Source organism: Osmerus eperlanus, chromosome 8 (genome assembly GCF_963692335.1).
Source record: "Osmerus eperlanus chromosome 8, fOsmEpe2.1, whole genome shotgun sequence".
Classification (NCBI taxonomy): Eukaryota; Metazoa; Chordata; class Actinopteri; order Osmeriformes; family Osmeridae; genus Osmerus; species Osmerus eperlanus.
Genome location: NC_085025.1, coordinates 3,257,787 through 3,278,361, shown reverse-complemented (window position 1 = coordinate 3,278,361; position 20,575 = coordinate 3,257,787). Strand labels below are relative to the sequence as shown.

At 42.3% G+C, this 20,575-nt stretch overlaps 1 protein-coding gene across 1 annotated transcript; it reads right to left on the bottom strand.

The window, feature by feature from the left end:
* Positions 1-6,197: 6,197 nt before the first annotated feature.
* On the bottom strand, positions 6,198-18,998 carry opn8a (opsin 8, group member a). Its single transcript, XM_062467943.1, has 4 exons — positions 18,821-18,998; positions 10,199-10,492; positions 8,560-8,885; positions 6,198-6,670 (listed from the first exon to the last, which is right to left on the bottom strand). Exons 1-4 carry the CDS (start codon positions 18,891-18,893, stop codon positions 6,275-6,277), a joined length of 1,089 nt encoding a protein of 362 aa, XP_062323927.1. The 5' UTR covers positions 18,894-18,998; the 3' UTR covers positions 6,198-6,274.
* Between the last annotated feature and the right edge of the window lie 1,577 nt (positions 18,999-20,575).

The window sequence follows — 20,575 nt, the reverse complement described above, 5'->3', positions numbered from 1 at the left end:
GTGTGAACAGACTGTAAATAGTGTTAATGAGGGCTTGATTGTTTGAGTGAAGTTTGTTATTTTTAAGCCACTCAAGCTCTATAAGAGTTGAACACAAAGAGCCACATACTCCTTGCCATGACATCTGTGTAGGAATCTGTTCTGAAACCGCAGACGAACATTCGTCTGGATGTCACAATTCAACGCTATTCAAATTGAGACCTTGTGAACAGTTTCGCTCTCGGGTGTCCCCCAAATTCCCAACTCCCTCCAATGAAGTCTATCAATTAAACTGTGGTAAATGATCGAAAAGTAGTCAATAACATAACAAATCCTAAAGATCACGCTTTCATTCACTGGAAGCAAAAACATAGTAATTTCCGATTATCGACTTACAGTCTGATAACACTAAATTAGTTTCCCTAGAATATGTGTTTGATCAGTCAGAATTGGAATACAAATGTGCATGCTCATACACAGCCAAACTGCAGATACCTTTAATTAGCATGGGAAGGCCTTTGGTGCGGTTAGCGACAATCTACATTCACACAGCCGTTGCACACAAAACCCTGTTCATTTATGTAGCAAAACAAATGAGAAACATTTTTTTATTAATGAGCTGTTTATCAGTAGGTGTGATTTTAAGTAGTTTTGTGTTTTATACACTGTACACAATTATCAGGAGAAACATGTTATGTCCAAACGCTAACTTTTTAAATTTTTCGGTGTGACCCTATGTTTGTCATGTACATTGACCAACTTAATTGTTAAAACCCCTAAAGGTCGTGACTTGGACTATCCAGGCCAAACACAATGATTATTTGTTAAGTAACCCTAACCCCTCCCCCCCCCTAACCACACAAATGATGCTTAGGCACACATTGTCTTAAATAGCAACACAGCAGATTTAATTTTCATCGTGGATTGACATTTAGACAACATTGATGACATATTCAAACAAACAGTAGTTGACAACAACTTTAATAACTGTACAAACTGATCGCTGTTATGGAAAATATGAAGACACTGTGTGCTAGAGCACAGACGAGTGATGAGACTCCAAAACACATCAGGTCTTATATGTGGGGGTCAGATGGCTGAGCGGTTATGGAAGCGGGCTACTAATCAGAAGGTTGCCGGTTCTATTCCTGGCTGTGCCAAATGACGTTGTGTCCTTGGTCAAGGCACTTCACCCTACTTGCCTCGGGGGAATGTCCCTGTACTTACTGTAAGTCGCTCTGGGTAACACATTCTTCTCCATAATGGATTGTAAATAACAAAAGATCTAAACAGAAAAAGGTCAAAAAGCTGCTTCATTAGCACATTATATACAATACTGACCCTTTCATGAACTTCCCCTTTAGGTCAAACTAATCCCCATTGTATCAATAATCTTAGATCGAAGAACATTAAGTTAATGAAGTTAATGAGATATGTGTATCCAGTTGAAGATACTGTGGTCGAGATTTGGAGTTTACATCATGCAAGGGTGTTCCAGCTGCTGATTTGAGCTGTTACTTCTGATTTGTAACAGCACGGTGTTCCCCACACAGCCATCACCTCACGCATCCTCCATATAGATCACAGCTCTCCCAGGCCTGATTATACTGGAGCGAATCCCCTCTGGAAACACACCCCTCTGAGAAGATACATTTTGAACATGGTCGAAAAGAGGACATATAATTAGAGTAGAGAGGAAAGACGTGGAGACCAAAGAAGAGAGGTGTAGAGACCAAAAGGAGTGAAGGTTGCTCAGCAATGTCATAGTTGCATGTGAACTTAATTGGAATGCCAGACTTGTAGACTACTTAAAATTAACCTAATTAAATGTGCCCTTAACGTGCGTTATGCATGTTTTAATGATAACAAGACAAAAAGCTATTATTATTTCATAAATTATAATTATTATAATACTATGGAATAGATTTCTCTCCCTCTGATGGGTTTGCTTAATGGGCTAATATAATGACTCCTCTCACACTAGTTAATTGTGCACGTCATATAGCACATGCATGCATTTGTAAGCAATCAAAGCGATGTGTGGGTAATGACTCATTGATGATTTTGGGAACATTTACTAGAGGACGTCATCATCTTCATGCACCTGTGCCATTATCATCACCATCTTCTTCATAATCCCACCTCTCTCTTACTTTCCTTTCTTCTACTCTCTTCACATCCCTTTCCCCCCATCTAATCCCTTGTTCTCGGCCTCTGGGTTTTGCTCCAATGGCTGTAGAGGTCAGAGAAGATGAGGCAGAGAGCGAAAGACAAGGAGAAGAGTCGTTGATTGGAGAGGAGAGGGAGCAGGCGACAGTAAGGCCCGCTGCTGGACTATCAGCACCCATCCCGCTGATCCAGACAGTAATCTAAGAGGATGGGGCTGAGGCTGTCGTGCAGGATAGCAGAGAGCTGACGGAGGGAACACTCCAGAGAGAACAGAGAGATGGTAGTTGGCACTTTGGGGGTTAACATGGGCGCGGTGGGCTTTGAAACTACAACACAACATCAGCAGAAACAAATGAAAGGCATACATAATGGATAATGTAATGTTTCATTACTGTCAATGCAACCGGTGACCAGTTCACACAGTTGATACACAAGGGAGCTGGTTCTCAGACCAACCCACCTGGACCATCTTAAACTTTGAAAGACTGATCTTCAAAAATAAATCAATGTAATTAGATTAGTAATGACAGATTTGTCAAGGGTGTGCATATCGATCGTTTAAATAAGAACATATTGATTTGCCAAGACAGTCAAGGACTGCAAGTGGTGGCATCTGTCACATCTCTCAAATGTATGTTTCATGAGATGCTAGATGGAGAAAGCAAAGCTAAACCCAGATACAAAAAAACATCAAACCATTTTTCAATCAGGAGAGACCTGGTATGAGTAAAGTGATGTTTATTACAGAATGATAATCGTACTACAATGTTTGGAGCTTAGACCCCATGGGGAATAATAGATCAAAGGGCGCCTGCCCAACATCCGAGAAGAATCCCCCACGGAGTCCAGACACTGGTGGCGGTGGCGGCAGCCGACGACCAACGAGTCGAAGACAGAGACAGGAACCGGGCGGCGACGGGAAGGTGGAGGGTCGCGCACTTGATAACCTGGACAAACTACACGGGGAGGGAATCTTATTTAAAGGCACGATCATGTGATTCTTCGACAGCGTTAATTGATAGACAGGAGCGATAATCGAACTGAACCATATGACAGCCCAGAGAGGGAAAGAAGAGTGTTCTTAGTGGGGGGAGTTAGTAGTGAAACATTGTCGAAGATGCCCGAGTGCAGGGAGCGGTCTTGCCTGACTGAACTTGCGCTAAGCTTCATTAGATGGAACTGCGTGCTGTTTAGGGCGAAGATAAGTCACAGCTGTCTATCTTGGCATGTAAAGGATGAAAGGACCTCGGTTCTATTTGCAGTGCCTCTTAGTTGGAATTCTGTAGCTGTGGTATGTTTACACTGCATCTCCAGCATGTCCCTGACTGTGATGAGGTAAACCCAAGACAAACTGCAGAATTATGTCACTATCTAAACATTAAAAAAACTAAATACAGAGATCACTAAAATATAATCTCAGCTCTGACAGGCATTATTAGCTCTGCAGGTTCTTCCTATTTTGAATTATCCATATTGGTATAACATATGGTCTGACTGGACCTATACCTTGGGCCGGCCCAAGCCTTTATGGGGCCTTAAGCAGAATTTATTTGTGGGCCCCTCGACGTCACCAATTGTTATTATTTGTTCTTAATTACTGTATTTCTTCGATTAAACTTCAATTTATTACACATTGTTCATTTTTGGTGCGCCGTTTATTCCTGGGGAGGCAAACTGTCAGGCCCTCGCCAGCTCTCCACTGGTGTCCCACAGGGCTCCGTCCTTGGACCCCTCCTCTTCTCTCTGTACACCACCTCACTTGGACCAATCATCACCTCCCATGGCTTCTCCTACCACTGCTACGCTGACTACACGCAGCTGTACCTGTCGTTCCCCCCGACCGATCCGGGGATCTCAGCTAGGATTGAGGCCTGCCTCACAGACATCTCCGCCTGGATGACCGAGCACCACCTCCAGCTGAACCTCGCCAAAACAGAACTTCTCATCATCCCGGCTAAACCCTCCATCTCCCACGATCTCTCAATCACCCTGGGATCTGCGACGGTGACCCCTTCATCCTCTGCCAGGAACCTTGGGGTTACCATGGACGACGAGCTCTCCCTCACGGCCCACATTGCTGCGGTCTCCCGGTCGTGTAGATTCACCCTCTACAACATCCGGAAGATCAGGAGATACCTGTCTGAGCACTCCACCCAGCTGCTAGTCCAAGCACTTGTCCTCTCCAAGTTGGACTATTGCAACTCGCTGTTCGCTGGTCTCCCAGCATGTGCAACCCGCCCTCTTCAGAGGATTCAGAACGCAGCGGCCCGCCTGGTCTACAATCTACCCAGACGCTCTCATGTTACCCCGCTCCTCATCTCTCTCCACTGGCTACCTATCATGGCCCGTATCAGATTCAAGACCCTGGTATTGACCTTCCGAGCAGTGAACGTGACTGCACCCGTCTACATCAAGTCTCTCCTGCAGCCTTACACCCCCACCCGTCACCTACGGTCTTCTTCAGACAACCGCCTGGTGGTCCCACCGCTCAAGACCGCCCGGTCCCAACACAAGCTCTTCTCCTGTCTGGCCCCCCAGTGGTGGAATCAACTCCCCACCTCCATCAGAGACACTGACTGTCTCTCCACCTTCAAGAAAAGGCTCAAGACGCACTTGTTCCGGGAGTACAACGGTACTTAGGAATGGTTCGCTTGACCCGATGTTAGTTTCCTCAAGTAATTTGCTAAGTAAGGTATGTTGATGTGATATTTGAAACATATTTAGCCAACAGTGGACCCCTAGTGCAACACGAGAATGTTCATTAAAATGACATGCTGCTACTAGGTATTTCAGGACATGCTACTCCTACCGTATTTCTGAGGCGGCGTTTATTACACAATGTTCATTTTTGGTGCGGCGTTTAAACGAGAGCAGCGAAGAAACACGGTACATTAAACTGTAATTTCATGTGCTCTTGGGGGCCCTCTGGTGGCCACGGGGGCCCTAAGCAGCAGCTTAGTTCGCTTATGCCTTGGGCCGGCCCTGCCTTTTTTTATGGTCATAACATTTTTTGTATACTACTTTACAAAATGCGGGAACATTTCAAGTGGGACCTAAATCAAATTGACAAGGAAAGTAAGAAACGACTATTTTTCTATTATATAGCAGGGATTTCCTTTATCGTTCGGTTAGAAAATTATTTTTCTCACTTCAATTAGTTACACTGCTTGTTGAATCTTACATGTCTTGCCAATCTTCTGGAGTCTATTAAACCCAAGCTCCAGCTCCATGTGGTCAGAATAGATTAGACAAACGACGCAACAGATACGAACTCCTGATGATAACTGACATAAATGACATAAACGACATGAATCAGGTGTACGTTCTTGTACATTCTCGTACCTGAATGCACCTTTTCTTTCAATTTCAGGCCCCTGTTGAGAAAATAACTTTACCTTAGTCTCCACACACACACAGGATCTCTTTGGGCAGGGGGAGATGAGGAGATATATTAAGTCTGGACAGGGGGAGGTGAGGAGATAATCACAGAGTAATCACAGATTTGTGAGAGAGGGAGCGGGAAGCAGAGAAACAGACGGAGAGTGGCAGTCAGCAGTATATGTATAAATCAGTACTGTCGTTTGTGCGTTTGAGGCAAGTGAATACTTCACAGTGGGGGAGAGAGAAGGACAGAGAGAAAGAGAAAAAGTGGGAATCACGTTACTATCACGGTCTTTTAACACACTCTCACATGTTCTTACAATCACAGTGTGGCCACAAAAAAAGGTCCTATTTAAAACAAAGAATGACAATAGACAGTACTATCCACTGTTTTTACTGTAATTCCTGAGTTCCCAAGCATCAGGCTAAGACATTCAAAATAGCTGCTGCACCACCCTCCCATGGCCCTTTCTTCAGGTCTGCATGGTGTAACATTGGTGTTCAGTTAGTGTAAAGTTGGTGTAAAATGATGGTACTGTTTCCCTGTAGGTAAACAGATGAACTCCCTCTTATCGTCTTGCCTCAGAGGCCAGATCTGCTCCAGGGCTTCACTGCATTCCCCTCCCCCCTGCATGTCTCCCACCCTCTAGACCTGACTGATCCAACAACATGGAGAGAGCAAGAGAGGAGCTACTGGAAAAGGATTCATACTGTATAGAACCAGCTGGATCAGCTATCACACCTGTTAAAACGCGCTCATCATCTCATTCTCAGATTGTCTCTCCGTGGCTGCGCTTCTCGCCTCCTGTACTAGGGAGGTGACGGTTGTGTCCTTCCGCAGGTTCCTGCGTCGGTCCGGGCTGTTCCCCGGCAGGGACTCGTCCCTCTCTCCATGAGAGGGCCGGGGAGAGCAGGGGCACAGCAGCCCGCAGAACTGACGGACCTCCTGCCTGAAGGAACGCCGGAAGATGTAGTAGATGAAAGGGTTGTACGCGGTGGCGAATTTGGCGAAGAGGCAGGGTAGCAGGCTCACTATGGGCGTCACGCTGTTACTTCCTGGTGTGTGGAATATACTCCACAGGCTGACGGTCACATAGGGGGCCCAGGATACTATGAATCCCGAGCTGATCAACACTGCCATCTGAGGGGAGGGAGGGAGGGAGGGAAGGAGGGAAGGAGGGAGGGAGGGAAAAAAGAGATAGAATGGCATGACATTGTCTCTCAAATGTTTTGAGAATCCTTTCAACGTATCCACTGAGCCAGAAGATGCAAGTAGTGCCCAAGTCCAGATTGACCTCCAGACTGTCTATTCATGTGAGAAGATGTGAGAGGATAAACAACATTATCAGCCAAATCCACAAACTGTCACTTACTTGTGGACAATGTCACTGGAAATCTTAGTGGTGAGGATGAAGTAAGGAATAACAGGAGATTTTCTGTCAGTCTACCTCCTGACACACAGGATTCATATTCCTTTCACTCATGTCAAGGCAGAGTGAGGCACATGTTACAAGGACAAAAATCACTCTTCTGTTCAAAACAGAAGAAATGCACTTATGTTTTTAATGGGAGTCAGGTGGCTGAGCGGTTAGGGAGTCGGGCTATTAATCAGAAGGTTGTTGGTTCGATTCCCGGCCGTGCAAAATGATGTTGTGTCCTTGGGCAAGGCACTTCACCCTACTTGCCTCGGGGAGAATGTCCCTGTACTTACTGTAAGTCGCTCTGGATAAGAGCATCTGCTAAATGACTAAATGTAAATGTAATAAGAACACAAGGTGTGAGGACATTTGTCGTTACACACTCATTTCCAGAGCTTCGCTTAGACCAGGGGTCCCCAAACTTTTTTTCTGCGAGGGACAGATATTTTTTTCCTTTCTTTAATATGGGGCCGGGTCGGTCTGTAACAGAAAATTACATGGGCCGGAGCAAGGACGTAGCCATGGAGTCAACATTGGGGGGGGACGAAATCTGCTGGGGAGTCTGAGGGTCCCGCCCTGAGCCCTTTTTTAAATATTTGGTTGCCTGTCGTAGTGTAGCACATCTATATTTTATTTATATTTTTATATCAATATATTGGGGGGGACATTTTGGCCAGATTTGAATATTGGGGGAGGATGTGTCCCGTATTATTGTGGAGATGTCTCTGGCATTGTTCAGAGGGCCGAGGAAAAATTGTTTAGTTCTTAGAATTAGTTAAACTATTGTACTTTTTTACTTAATTTAAGATCTGTATATGTTTATTGTCTGCACCTTCCTGCCACAGTAAATTCTGTGTTTGTGTAACATACGTGGCGAATAAGCCAAATTCTGATTCTGTATTCTGATTCTGATTGTCTGCTCTGTAAAACACGGTTTTCAGATCACAGCTTCCCCTGTCCAGAAACCACACAGTGACGCCTGTTTAATTTCATCCATCTCTGCTCTGAAATCATTTTTTCAATGGGTTAACAGTGGTATGTGTTAGTATAAGAGCATTGATTGTAGATCCTAGACAACAGAAACACTTCATCTGCCTTGGCAGCTTGAATGTTGTGGGAGCTGTTGACCTGAATTTTAAGTATATATGTGCTGAAGGTTTATCTTATCTCAAGACATGCAAGCACACAAACGCACACACAAACAACACAGACAGACAGACAGACAGACAGACACACAGACAGACACACACAGACACACCTGACCAATATGATTATTTACTTGCGGTGACAGGATATGTATCTCTACACTGCTCCCACATATCACACAATACTACATCAGTAGTTGATCAGCTGGGATATGAAGGGAGGATGGAATTAGTAAGTCTGCATATTGGGTCCTAAGTGCACCTGCATCGTTTGCTACATTTCCCTTTCAAGTCAGTCAAACGAGTATGAATGATAATCAACTGGGAAAGCTTCAATCCATCACCAAGAAAACATAAAAAAATATAATGAAAATCGCCCATAGACTTTTGGAATGAGTCTGCAAAGGATTTTATCCATCTTCTATGCTGTAGATACCCGCTATGATCATGAATAAAACTCAACCCACCAGAGTAATCTTCCTCTCTATGTTGCCGTAGTTCAAGTCGCTGTTTTGAATGGCTTGGTACGCCTTGTGGAGCTTCCACGCGATCCCCAAGTAGGAGAATAGGATGACCAGGCAGGGGATGAAGGTGCACAGCACGGCCAGCGACATTATGAAGGTGGAACGGTTCATAGACTGCTGATAACCAGCCCAGTCCACAGAACAGGCCAGTCCAAACGGCTCTGGCCCATAGCCGCCCCAGCCAATCAGAGGGAACACAGCCCAAAGGGCCGCATACAGCCAGATCGCACCGATGACCACGGTGATGGTCCGTCGTTGGAACTTGTTACCTGGGGAACAGACAGAAAGAGATGCTGAAGTGGCGGCCATCACTCCTGAGGTTCTGGACAGGGTGGTCATGTCTGGCACCGAGGTGAAGCGAAACTGCATTGAAGCAGACAGCATTACTTTACAATGCCTAACTAACGTTTCGTTTATTAAGATTTATCTTGTTGGATTGAAAGTGCCGATTACAATTAATGTGAGACATGATCTCAGACATACTCATCAATTTAGAGAAGTTAACATCTGGAGAAAATAATGCAGCTTTCTGTGCTTCAGCCTTTGTATATGCACTGAAGTGTTGTGATATTTAATTGTTTCATCACCAGTGTCATCATCATCTTAGTCACATCACTGTTATTGTCATGGAATGTTATTGGAATAAACCTCCTTTTTGTACAAACAAGAAGGGAAGGTTTCCTGCTGGGACTGCCAGGGGCTCTCCATGCATTTGACAGCTGCTTATCTGAGGACATTGATGTATGACTTTAACCCTTGTGTTATCTTCGGGTCATTCTGACCCATCAGTCATTGTGACCCACTGTCGTATTGCGACAAATTTACCTCATACAAAAACAAAGTGAAGCATTTTCTTTTAACTGTCGGGCTGTCTCAGACCCCCCACATTGCGAAGGTTAAAAGAAAATGATTTTTATTTGTTTTTGTATTGGGTGAAATTGGGTAAACACAACGATGGTTCGTTGTGAACCTTTGGGTCATGTGACCCGAAGGCAGCACGAGGGTTAATCACTGCACCTCCTGTCTGACATCAATCCAAAGCTTGATTTATCCGCAGCACTTTTTGATAATACGTCAGCACATTACATTTAGCAGACGCAGGGGGACATTCCCCCCGAAGCAAGTAGGGTGAAGTGCCTTGCCCATGGACACAACGCCATTTGGCATGGCCGGGAATCGAACTGGCAACCTTCAGATTACTAGCCCGCTTCCCTAACCGCTCAGCCACCTGACTCCCATTAAAAACCCCTGTTGAACATGTGTTCTCTTGACATAAGATATGGAAATGGACAGTGCAAGACTTCAAAGCTATCAACTAGCTTTGTTGATATCATTTCTCATTTACTACCAGTCAGCAAACTACAGTGAGAGTCAAGTAAATTCAATCTGACGCATTTGGATTTTAACATAATACTGGAATCATGTTGGTAAAAATCAGTAAAAAATATTTTTGCACTGAATTTCTTGAATTAGACATTCTCAAACAACTCTCTGTAAAAACTGAACAGCCAATCAAACCAGAAGACTGGACCTTCCAGAAAAGACTTTCCCGCCCCCACAGTGTAGCAGGAAGTCAAGTTACCTGTTTTGGGCGTACTTCCTGTCACCAGGTACCTGATGAATCCCATTACAGCCAGGGTCATGATGCTGGCCACACTGAAGATCATTCCCATCAGACCATAGTAAAGACAGGAGGAATCCCCTCCGATCCATGCATGGTTGAAAGCAGAGGCGATGGACAGAGGGTACATGCTGAGGGCCATGCCGATGTCCGTCACAGCCAGGTTCACCGTCAGCAGTTCCGGGGCCTTCAGGAGGGTCTGGCGACGGACAGACGTGACTAACACCGCGGCGTTTCCCAGGATAGACAGAATCGCTGCAGGGCAGAGAGAAAGAGAGAATGTGAGAGAGAGAAAGAAAGGGAGAGAGAAGGGTGGAGAAAGAGAGAGAGAGACCAGAGCTAGATTCATCCCAACTGATCATTCATTGGAAACAAATAGCTCCCTCCACTGATCAACAGTGGATTATCAAGCAGGGTAGAGCACAGTCTGCTCTAACCGCTCTGTCAGATGACTGAGTGGTTAGGGAATCGGGCAACTAATCAGAAGGTTGCCGGTTTGATTCTCGGCTGTGCAAAAAATGACGTTGTGTCCTTGGGCAAAGCACCCTACTTGCCTCGGGGGAATGTCCCTGTACTTACTGTAAGTCGCTCTGGATAAGAGCGTTTGCTAAATGACTAAATGTAAATATTACACAACCACTGATTTCCCCTGAATCTAAGTTTACGGTTAACTATGTTTGGATGGGAGTTCAGATTATCTTTAGTTCTGTGTTGTACAGTATTATAGCAGAACACAATGGAACATGCCCTTCAGGTCTTTTTTTGAGACTCTGGCATCTTATGTATCCATAGCAATTATTCTCCTAGCAACGAGCAGCCCGGTACATAAAACACTTACACTTACAAACAAGACACTAAAATATCACATCCGTTTAAGGAATTATTGCATTCATTTCCAAGATGCTTCGACACCCAACATCCTTTCAACAATCGGTTAAAAAGAAAATCCTGATTCATAGCCATGTCACAAAGGGTATAGCAAGCCCTACAAAAGGAACTAGCTCTACAGTATGTTTGATTCTGACTATTATAGGTAGGGTTATGTCGGTGAATTGAAGGTATTCATGCCGATTTGCGACAATTTGAACTGGACATACCAAGCTTGTTCTATTACCTTTCTACCACGTTCAGTCATCCTGTTTCTATGACATACTTTTAGATTAAAATACATTCTCCTTATATATTGTCATGTGAAATTCCCATTGACTATGGAAATCTATTACGAAAACCTTTTGTCCAGATCCACAGCATCTATCATTGTGTGTATTTATGAAGGACAAAACTCTTTCACTCGCAAAATAGGTTAACAAAGGTAACAATGCTTTGTGACATATATATAAAAGTCGCAAGTAAAGTTAAATTGAAGTAAGAAGCATCCAACGCCTTTGGAATAGAAATGAGACAAATAATGTCAGGGTATTTACAACAAACCTATTCTGCAACAGGCCAAGGTCTTTGGCCACATGAAAGCTAGCGTTAATCAGCCTGATGCAAAGCCCCTATCTCACAGTGACTCTTTTTCTTTTATAAAAGAGTCACCAAGTATGGCCATTTGAAAATAGACACTGCAAGTTCAATAGTTTTTATTCCTAAATAATACTGTTTATATTGTAACGTCGGCTCTTCTGACTTCCCACACGTAGTGAGAGACGGTTGCTATGCATCGTGCACACAAGCAGCTAGCATTATTTTTTCCTTTAATATTTGACATTTTGTTAGATAGTTAACTTTGCGAACAAGCTTACTAGCCTATTGTTTGTTAAGCAATATATTTTTGTCAGAAACTGAGTGATACATTGTGTAAAAAAATATGTTATGACTATGAATCAGTCAGATTGCTTTTATGATTGTATGATTGATTTTAGCTGCCTACAAAGCTATAGGCTGGATAAGGTTATGAAGCAGGGGCGTAGCCAGGACATTATTTCTGGGAGGGCCAGCTCTGGCCAGTCTTTTATTTGGGGTGGTACTTGATTGTCAAAAACTACTATTTTAAAACTCACACACTGCATCACTCAGAGCAGCAGTTTTCTAACGGTATCCAGTGGTTAGCTGCTAGTCTCCATTGAAGCGCTGTCAGAGTGCAGGTACGTTGGTTTGCGTCTTGGGCTGTTGATGGGGGCGTGGCCCAACATGTTGCGAATATGGGGCCGGTAGCGTAAGTGACAAATGACAATATAAGAAGACTTTATAAAAAAAATACTAATGCATTTTTTCAGCTTTATACCATTTCTGTTCAGGAGCGTTAAAAAAAAAAAAAGGGTGGGGGGCAGCATGGTGGCCATTCTCTGACCAATGGTGGCCGTGGCCCCCCCTGGCCACCACGTGGCTATGCCCCTGTTATGAAGAGTATCCCTTGGTAGACTATACGCTAGTATAATGGTAACTTTAAACGACTCGTTTTCCATTACTTGACAGATTTCCCTGTAAATTGAGATAAGGATTAGTGAGTTTACCTTTGTTTAACCCCTTTTAAGTGGAAAACCTGAAATGAGCGATTCATTAATTTGATGGGGTTGTGGAACAGATAGCCTATCTGACAAGCATTGAAGACGCTAATAGAACTCTGAAATACCATGCATTATTAAACTGACTGGAGTTGGACTTATGTTGTCAATGTTATGCAGCAGCCACAAACGCAAGCATATATACTATATAATCTCAATCTAAAAAGCGAATACAAAAAGTTAAACGCTGCATTTCACCCTGAAAACCTTTGCTTAAAGAAGGCATAGCGTACACTACCTCCTTAGCAATCACCCTGTGCCCAAGCCTCTGTTCTACACAGAACAATCACCCTGTGCCTCTGTTCTACACAGAACAATCACCCTGTGCCTCTGTTCTACACAGAACAATCACCCTGTGCCTCTGTTCTACACAGAACAATCACCCTGTACCTCTGTTCTACACAGAACAATCACCCTGTGCCTCTGTTCTACACAGAACAATCACCCTGTGCCTCTGTTCTACACAGAACAATCACCCTGTGCCTCTGTTCTACACAGAACAATCACCCTGTGCCCAAGCCTCTGTTCTACACAGAACAATCACCCTGTACCCAAGCCTCTGTTCTACACAGATGGTTTTCCACCACTTCCATATAGAGTCAGCAGTGTAGGTTTATATTGGCCAAACAACCAATCTATGGCCCATTTATCCCTGTGGTAGCGCAACACAATAATCAATACTACAGAATCTGTATGCTTCCAAACCATGTCATTATCAAGAGGAAGAAAATTATCTTATTCTTATTTCTACATGGGAGCATTTTACCAGATGTGGATACACCCAGCTCAGCATGTTTGTGGTATTCACAACTACGTTTTAGGATAAGGATGCATCTATATACAAAGATCGAAATAAAATAGGATGTATATTATTCAGATGTATATGAAATAGTTGAATGCATTCTGACATTGGCATGTATGTTTGCGTATCAAAAGACAGACAGAATCAGAAAAACAAAAGATAGGAGGATATTGATAAATTGTAAATAGATGGAACAGCAGTGTGGGCATATAACACTAAAGTACTGTTCAACTGTACTTTCATGAAAAGGTTGAGAAAAATACTGTAAAAGTCCTGACAATGCTGTAGGTGGGCTAATTACTAGCATAACAATCCTGCATCTCGGTCTTCACTTGCTTGTTGTTTAAGCTGTGGGCCGGTTTTTTTATCTACTCGGTCCAATAAAATATTAGGAAAAAGTGAAAAACAACACAACAGTAATGCATGATAATGACGTGGAACTAAATTTCAATGTGTGGACACTCAACCATGTGTGTCTGTTTTTGCCACTTCCTGCATGCGTGTACATATGTTCATCTCACATGACTAATGAAGTTTTCCTCTCTGCAATGTTTAATAGTGCTTTTTCTGAAACGACTCACAGCAACTATTTCTGCATGTCCTGATTCTGATTGATCGGGAAAGAAGAACATGGTGTTGAGGAACTATTGTAATAATTGACACAGGAAAACACCAATTATTATAATAGACCTCATAGTTTAGTGCAAGACTTGAGGCCTGAAATGTCCGAGTTTTGTTACTCAATTGACTGCTTTGTTTCATAACACTGTTGTTTCCTATGGACATATATCTGGTTTCAGCCACTGAAATATATTTTCTCTTTGAGAAAACAAGGCTTTGTTTTCAATGTAGGGAGAGAAAGGGGCATTTTATGAGGGTGGTAGCTTTATGAGTAAGTCTCGTGGGTAACATGTGGTGTGAATTCTCCTCAGGTTATGCTGCATTTGTTGGTTCAGAATTCTGCAACAGCAGTTTACACATTTAGTCATTTAGCAGACGCTCTTATCCAGAGCGATTTACAGTAAGTACAGGGACATTCCCCCCGAGCCAAGTAGGGTGAAGTGCCTTGCCCAAGGACACAAAGTCATTTTGCACAGCCGGGAATCGAACCGGTAACCTTCAGATTACAAGCCCGACTCCATAACCGCTCAGCCACCTGACTCCCTCACACAAACCAGAAAAGGTTGTTAGTCTACCTAACCCGTTTGTCCAATGATGGAAAAACTACTGAGAGTGTTTCATAAACATCAGACAGTCAAGGAGCTGTCAGTCAGCCTCAATTATTCAGTGTTTTACTTAAACAGTACATTTTATTCGACATTGTTTGATATCCTCTCACATAGCCAATGTTGACTTCAGTAATTGACAAACATGGATCCAATCAAACACGAGAACGGAACATCATTAGAAATTTGATTGCCATCCATGTTTCTTCCATTAATAAGATTTGAGTGATGAACTCTGGGTTAAATCTGCTTTGTATAATATTTATCCCCCCAAACCTATTGGCTGATGGAAAATTAATTAAACCATGTTGTTGTGCTATTTCTAAATCAATTTCCATTTGAGAATCAAAATAATTTGCGGATTAATCACTGAAAGAGCCCAAAGACAGTATGGTTCTTCACTGACCACCTGGTGGTTAAGTTGTACCCAGTGAATCATTGAGAACAATGTATGACATATGTATGACTTATGTATGACATATGTATGACGTGAGGTTCATATGCTGGTCTTACACTGTTTATGTTTTGTAATGTTACTCACATAAACACTTGAATCAAAATGCCTTTCCAGAACGCAATCTGTACACAGCTTCTGTGAAAAATGCAGGAGTTTTTTTTTTCATTGCTGCAGTGAAGCCAGGGACCTTGGCATACCATTTTGAGGAAGAGAGATTCGCAGTGAATGATATAGAGTGAATGAGTGTGATATAGATTTCGATATCTGCCTCGTCAAAGATCTCATTTGCGTGTGTGTGTACAGAGAGAGAGAGTGAGAGAGTGAGAGAGTGAGAGTGAGAGAGTGAGAGAGAGAGAGAGAGAGAGACAGAGAGAGAGAGAGAGAGAGATAGACAGAGAGAGACAGAGAGAGACAGAGAGAGACAGAGAGAGACAGAGAGAGACAGAGAGAGACAGAGAGAGACAGAGAGAGACAGACATTGAGTTGCCCACAAAAAGTAAAAGAGAAAGTAAAAGGCCAATTGAGGAGGCCCACACAGGTTGCAGGTTGCAGGTTGTTACTGGCCATCAGGGAGAAACCCTGCACTTCCTGAAGGCTGGTCCTCCCCAGGGCATCTGAAAAGGGACACCTGGTTGAGTCCTCCTTTACGGTTCAGTGAAGCACCGTTTCGAGTCGTTGGGCAGAAGCAAAGTACCATATTTCGCTCCAATGACCCAGTTTTACCTGGCATAGATATTCCTTTCTACCACCTTAAGCATTTGATTTGGGCCAAGAGAAAACAAACAGTATAACTGAGGCTTCCAGCAGATGATACCATGTTTCGGGTGGAATCAGGCAAGCACCACTTCCTTCTCCTGGGGGAGGCTCTGCTCTGTAACACTATCAGCGGACAATGTGTGATCAAACTGCCTTGTGTGGTACAGTGTTGTTTTGGTTTTCAGATGTTAAGTGTGACATGAAGGGGCGAGGAATGCCTCTTTGGTCCTCTCCAGTAGAACCCTGCTCCTTGGAATTGTGAAGCTGTTTAGAGCATTATCAAATGTTGCGTGTGAAGGCTCTTAGAAGATGTACACTTTTGAAGAGCCTGTTGGATGGTATTTTTCGGGGCCTTAAGAGTCGTTTGTTTAGTTTTTTTCCAAAGAATCTCGAAGCACGTCTTTCTCATGACTATTCATGGGCACTTTCAGAAGCTGATTAGTCTGTTGAGTGGTCTCTTCAAATTCTAAACCTTTGTTTCTCCCGTTGGAACACAGAGATTGGCAGGGTCAACAAGAACTTTTTAATGAGACTAAAATACAAAGATTTAGAGATGTACTGTACACATAGTCCAACTGTAATGTTTCTAAGAGAACATTTTAGCACATTTACAAGAGACTAGACTCTTAATAGTTTACCATGAAATTTAATATGACAGAGCTTCAATAATTATGGTACTGTACCTTTTCTGATTCTGATTCTGAAAAATAATATATTCCTCTAATTTGTGTGGGAATGCCACTGAATGTACAAACGTGTGTTGATCTGTATTTGCATCTGAAACAGCAAAAATCTGTCACCTTTTGTCCAAACAGATTATATTAAGGATGATAATAGGACAAGGACAAATAGTTTTGGCCACAGCAGTCTACAGTAACTTTAAAATAGCCCCACATCACCATGTATCCGTCAGAGCAGTCCATAGTCAGTGACAAAGGGACACACTGTTCCCCAGCAAAGAGCTGGGGAACAGTGTGATGGTGCATAACAAACGGACACTCTCAAGTATCAGTGTTTGTTCTTTGTTTGACATGTTGTTTGTCCATGTTTTTGTACTGTACTACCATTGTAAAGTGTCCTTGAGCTCAGGAAAGGAGCTATAGAAATTCAAAATATTATTATTATTAAGATTAAGTATGTTTTGGATGAAGTGGGTAAAATGAGATGGTATCTGGGTGATCAGTCACTCTGTGGAACAGGATTCATGATCAAACCCACAGGGAGAGGCAGAGGACCCCAGGATCAGGTCTGAGGAGTTAATCACTCTTATTATCTCAGCTCTTACAGCTTTCACAAGAGAGTTAATGGTCTCTAGGCTAATGGGTAGATAGATGAATAGATGCATGGATGGATGGATAGTTTGATGTACTGTATTGATAGGTTTGAGTATGACATCCCTCACCTATTTGGAAATTTGCCCCAACTCAACAATAATCTTTGTCTTGTCCTGTCTATTTCTTCGATACTCTATTCTACAAAATATATTTTGTACTGACTCAGATGTGTATGTAAATCCCTTTTGGGCCACACCATTTACCTCAGCTAACAGCAACCAACAAAACACTACTTGCATTTAGGTCTGACACCATCAACCACATAGGAATAGAAAAAAAAATGTAGACAGTATGTCATCACATCTACAGTGTATATAGGGTTTACTGTATCTCTGTGGCAATTTTCACAATGAGTAATAGCCTTATAAAGTGCTTTGTAATTTACTTTCTTGGCATAAGGAATATATAAAGTATATTGCTGTGACAACAACCGAACCATTTGATAATTTCACGTAATTACTAAATAGCAAAATATATACAGTATTGTGCATAAGTCTTGGGCACCCAAGATTTTTTACACAAATAATGTGTTATACTGTATTTCTTCAATTAAATGCTACAGTTTTTCTTGAATTACATGTTTCGATGAGGGCGGTGTGTACACGAGGGCAGCTTTTATTATTATTATTTAATTCGTAATTAAGAACAACACAGGAATTGCGCAAATCAGTTTATTAATTAGTAGGCGACATCTCTGGTGTCTTGTCGGTGAGGAGGCAGATGAGGATACTAATAGTGATGTAGAAAGTTTTGTACCGTACCTATTGGTAGTAAAAATACATTAGAATTATAGTAAATCTAAATTTAATGTTGCTGCATTTTTTCGTTTAAGTGTATCAGATTTGAATGCAACGTTTAATCAAAGAAATATATGTAATATCATTTTTTATTTGTGCAGCAGTATAAAAGTGCAATTTTGCTAAACTTTTTGTTACATTTTTTAATTTCATTATTTCTTAAAGCATTTTTCCTTAACCTTTTTTATTTTTATTGTGACTTTTGCACAGTACTGTATATAACTGCACTCATTCACTAGAAAATAGATAATGTCATAGATGTTAGAAAATACCTTTTGAACAGAAGTATTACTCACATCATCTTTTTTTGTTTCATAATTCATCTTGAATTCACAGACATAGTTTGTAGAAAGCTAAAAATGTATGCGTAAATAATTTACAGTAGTGATAGCCTAGGCTGTACATTCTCAGACATTCTTGGGCTCTTATTTTCCCAGATGTTTGAAAAGCCTGAGACTTAAGCTAATTCCTTGTGTTTTTTAATGAAAGTAATGATGTGAAAGAAAAAAAAGTCCTTTACATTTGTACAGCAAATGTACAGATGCAATACTGAATCCAAATAGCCCTGCTATGAGAATGTGATTCTTCTTTTAACACTTTCTGTTCTTAATGCATCCATCCTGGCAGTTTCAAAGCAGTAGTTTCAAGGTTAAACACAGAAAAGCTGTATTCTGCACAAGGGTAAATAGAAACCTGATACTCACCTACCACAACTAGGAACATCCCTGCTCCAAAGTCGACAGCGGGAGCCAGTTTAGATGTATATTTGTTTTCCATCCTCTTCCACAGAGCGGTAATGTACTGTAGGAAATCAATCTCCCAAAAGACTTCAGGCAGAAATCTCAATTCTCAAAGCTGATGACAGTTTAGAATGTCCTCTTTTTTGCTTGCAATTTATATCCATATTAATCACCAACACATTCTAACCCCCACGTACACACGCACTAAACCCACTGCAAAGATTACTCCAGTGAGACCCAGCACAATGCCCTGACATAGATACAGCACACACACACACACACAGTGTGTGACCTGCACTGGAGGAAAAATCCAGTTGCAATCCAATAGAACTTGCACCCGTCTTCACAACTGGAGACTTACAGTACAGAGCGCTGAAGAGTATGTCGGTGAATCAGTGGAGTGTGTGTGGCCGAAATGGAAAATGTGTCGTATCCAACCAAAGTTCCCTGGTCCTTCTCATGTTGAGCAGCTAACATGTTGTGGCAGGGCAGGGTCGGCATGGCATGAAACAGTCTGATGTAAGTTCAGGGAAAGCCCAGGGTCTGTCGCTTCTAGGACGTTCATCTGAGAGGGTTCTTGGCAGAGCTGTTCCACCGTGTTAGTCCTCAATCAGGACCTCAACCGTGAAACCGGTAGTCACTCTGCAAAGAATTACCTTGGCAACCTGTAGAAATCCACCAGCACTATTTAAAATTTAAATTAAGTTTATCCATCCAATGTTGCAGTGAAATTTTAATTTAAATTTGGAAAGCTGGGATGTCCAAAATCATCAAGTGCCTGCTATGTTCTGCGCAGATGTTGTGTCCTTGCTCAATTTTTAATACAGCCTGTATCACGAATATAATAATCAATGACAAATCAATTAGATTTAATTGGGTGTGCTCAAGCCTTCGGCGAGAGCACAACCTTTGTTCTCTCACATATATATTATTATTATTTTTCTTTTTTTTCTTTTTGCCCCCCTAAAACTCAGTCAATATTTGGCCTACATAGACAACGTAGGTGTCAAAAGTTTCGTCTTGGTAGCGATTGAGTTGCTTGTATTGGAATTTACGTTCCGTTGCATGGTTTGGGCTTAAGTTAAGTTTTTGTGGCGAAAAGTGAAGCTAACGGTGGCTAATTTGCTAGCCACAGTCACTGACGTTACTAACGTCACTACGTCACTACCGTCACGAAAACACGCGTGACTACCTTTGGCAGAACATTCGTTTCGCATCTGTTAACTTGGGGGATAGCTAGGCTAACTATAGCTTTACTGCAAGGCAGCTGCAGAAACGCCACAAGCAAAGAGGCCAGGGTGATAACTATTTACTCATTTTACTTTGTGATATGACACACAATTGTGATGTGTAATGTACAGTATAAGCTGATATTATTAAGGAAGTACATCTACTTTCGGAAACAGTAGTCTACTATTTCACTGAAGCATTAGCATCATGACATTAGCCTGTGTTGCCCGGGCAACACATACTACAGTGGTCTATGATGTAGCGTTATCTGTTTTCAATCGTTAAAATAAACATTCCTCACATATACATTTTCGTTGTAGGATTTATTATGACATTAAATTACAAGTAAACGATTTGTGAGTGAAATTATCATTACCTGTGGTTTCAATCCAGTGTATCCCTGCAACGCTGTAGCCTACGCGAGACACTACAAAAACATCTACACAGCTGTAGGAAGTCAAACGGCGACAGAACATGTTCGGCACTCCC

Bases quoted from the DNA above. Each gene is read 5' to 3' on its own strand.
- opn8a (XM_062467943.1), bottom strand. From the start codon at position 18,893: ATGGAAAACAAATATACATCTAAACTGGCTCCCGCTGTCGACTTTGGA. The intron at 10,493-18,820 runs GTGAGTATCAGG...TCTGCCCTGCAG, and splicing joins GATGTTCCTAGTTGTGGTAG to CGATTCTGTCTATCCTGGGA. The intron at 6,671-8,559 runs GTGGGTTGAGTT...CCCTCCCCTCAG, and splicing joins TAGAGAGGAAGATTACTCTG to ATGGCAGTGTTGATCAGCTC.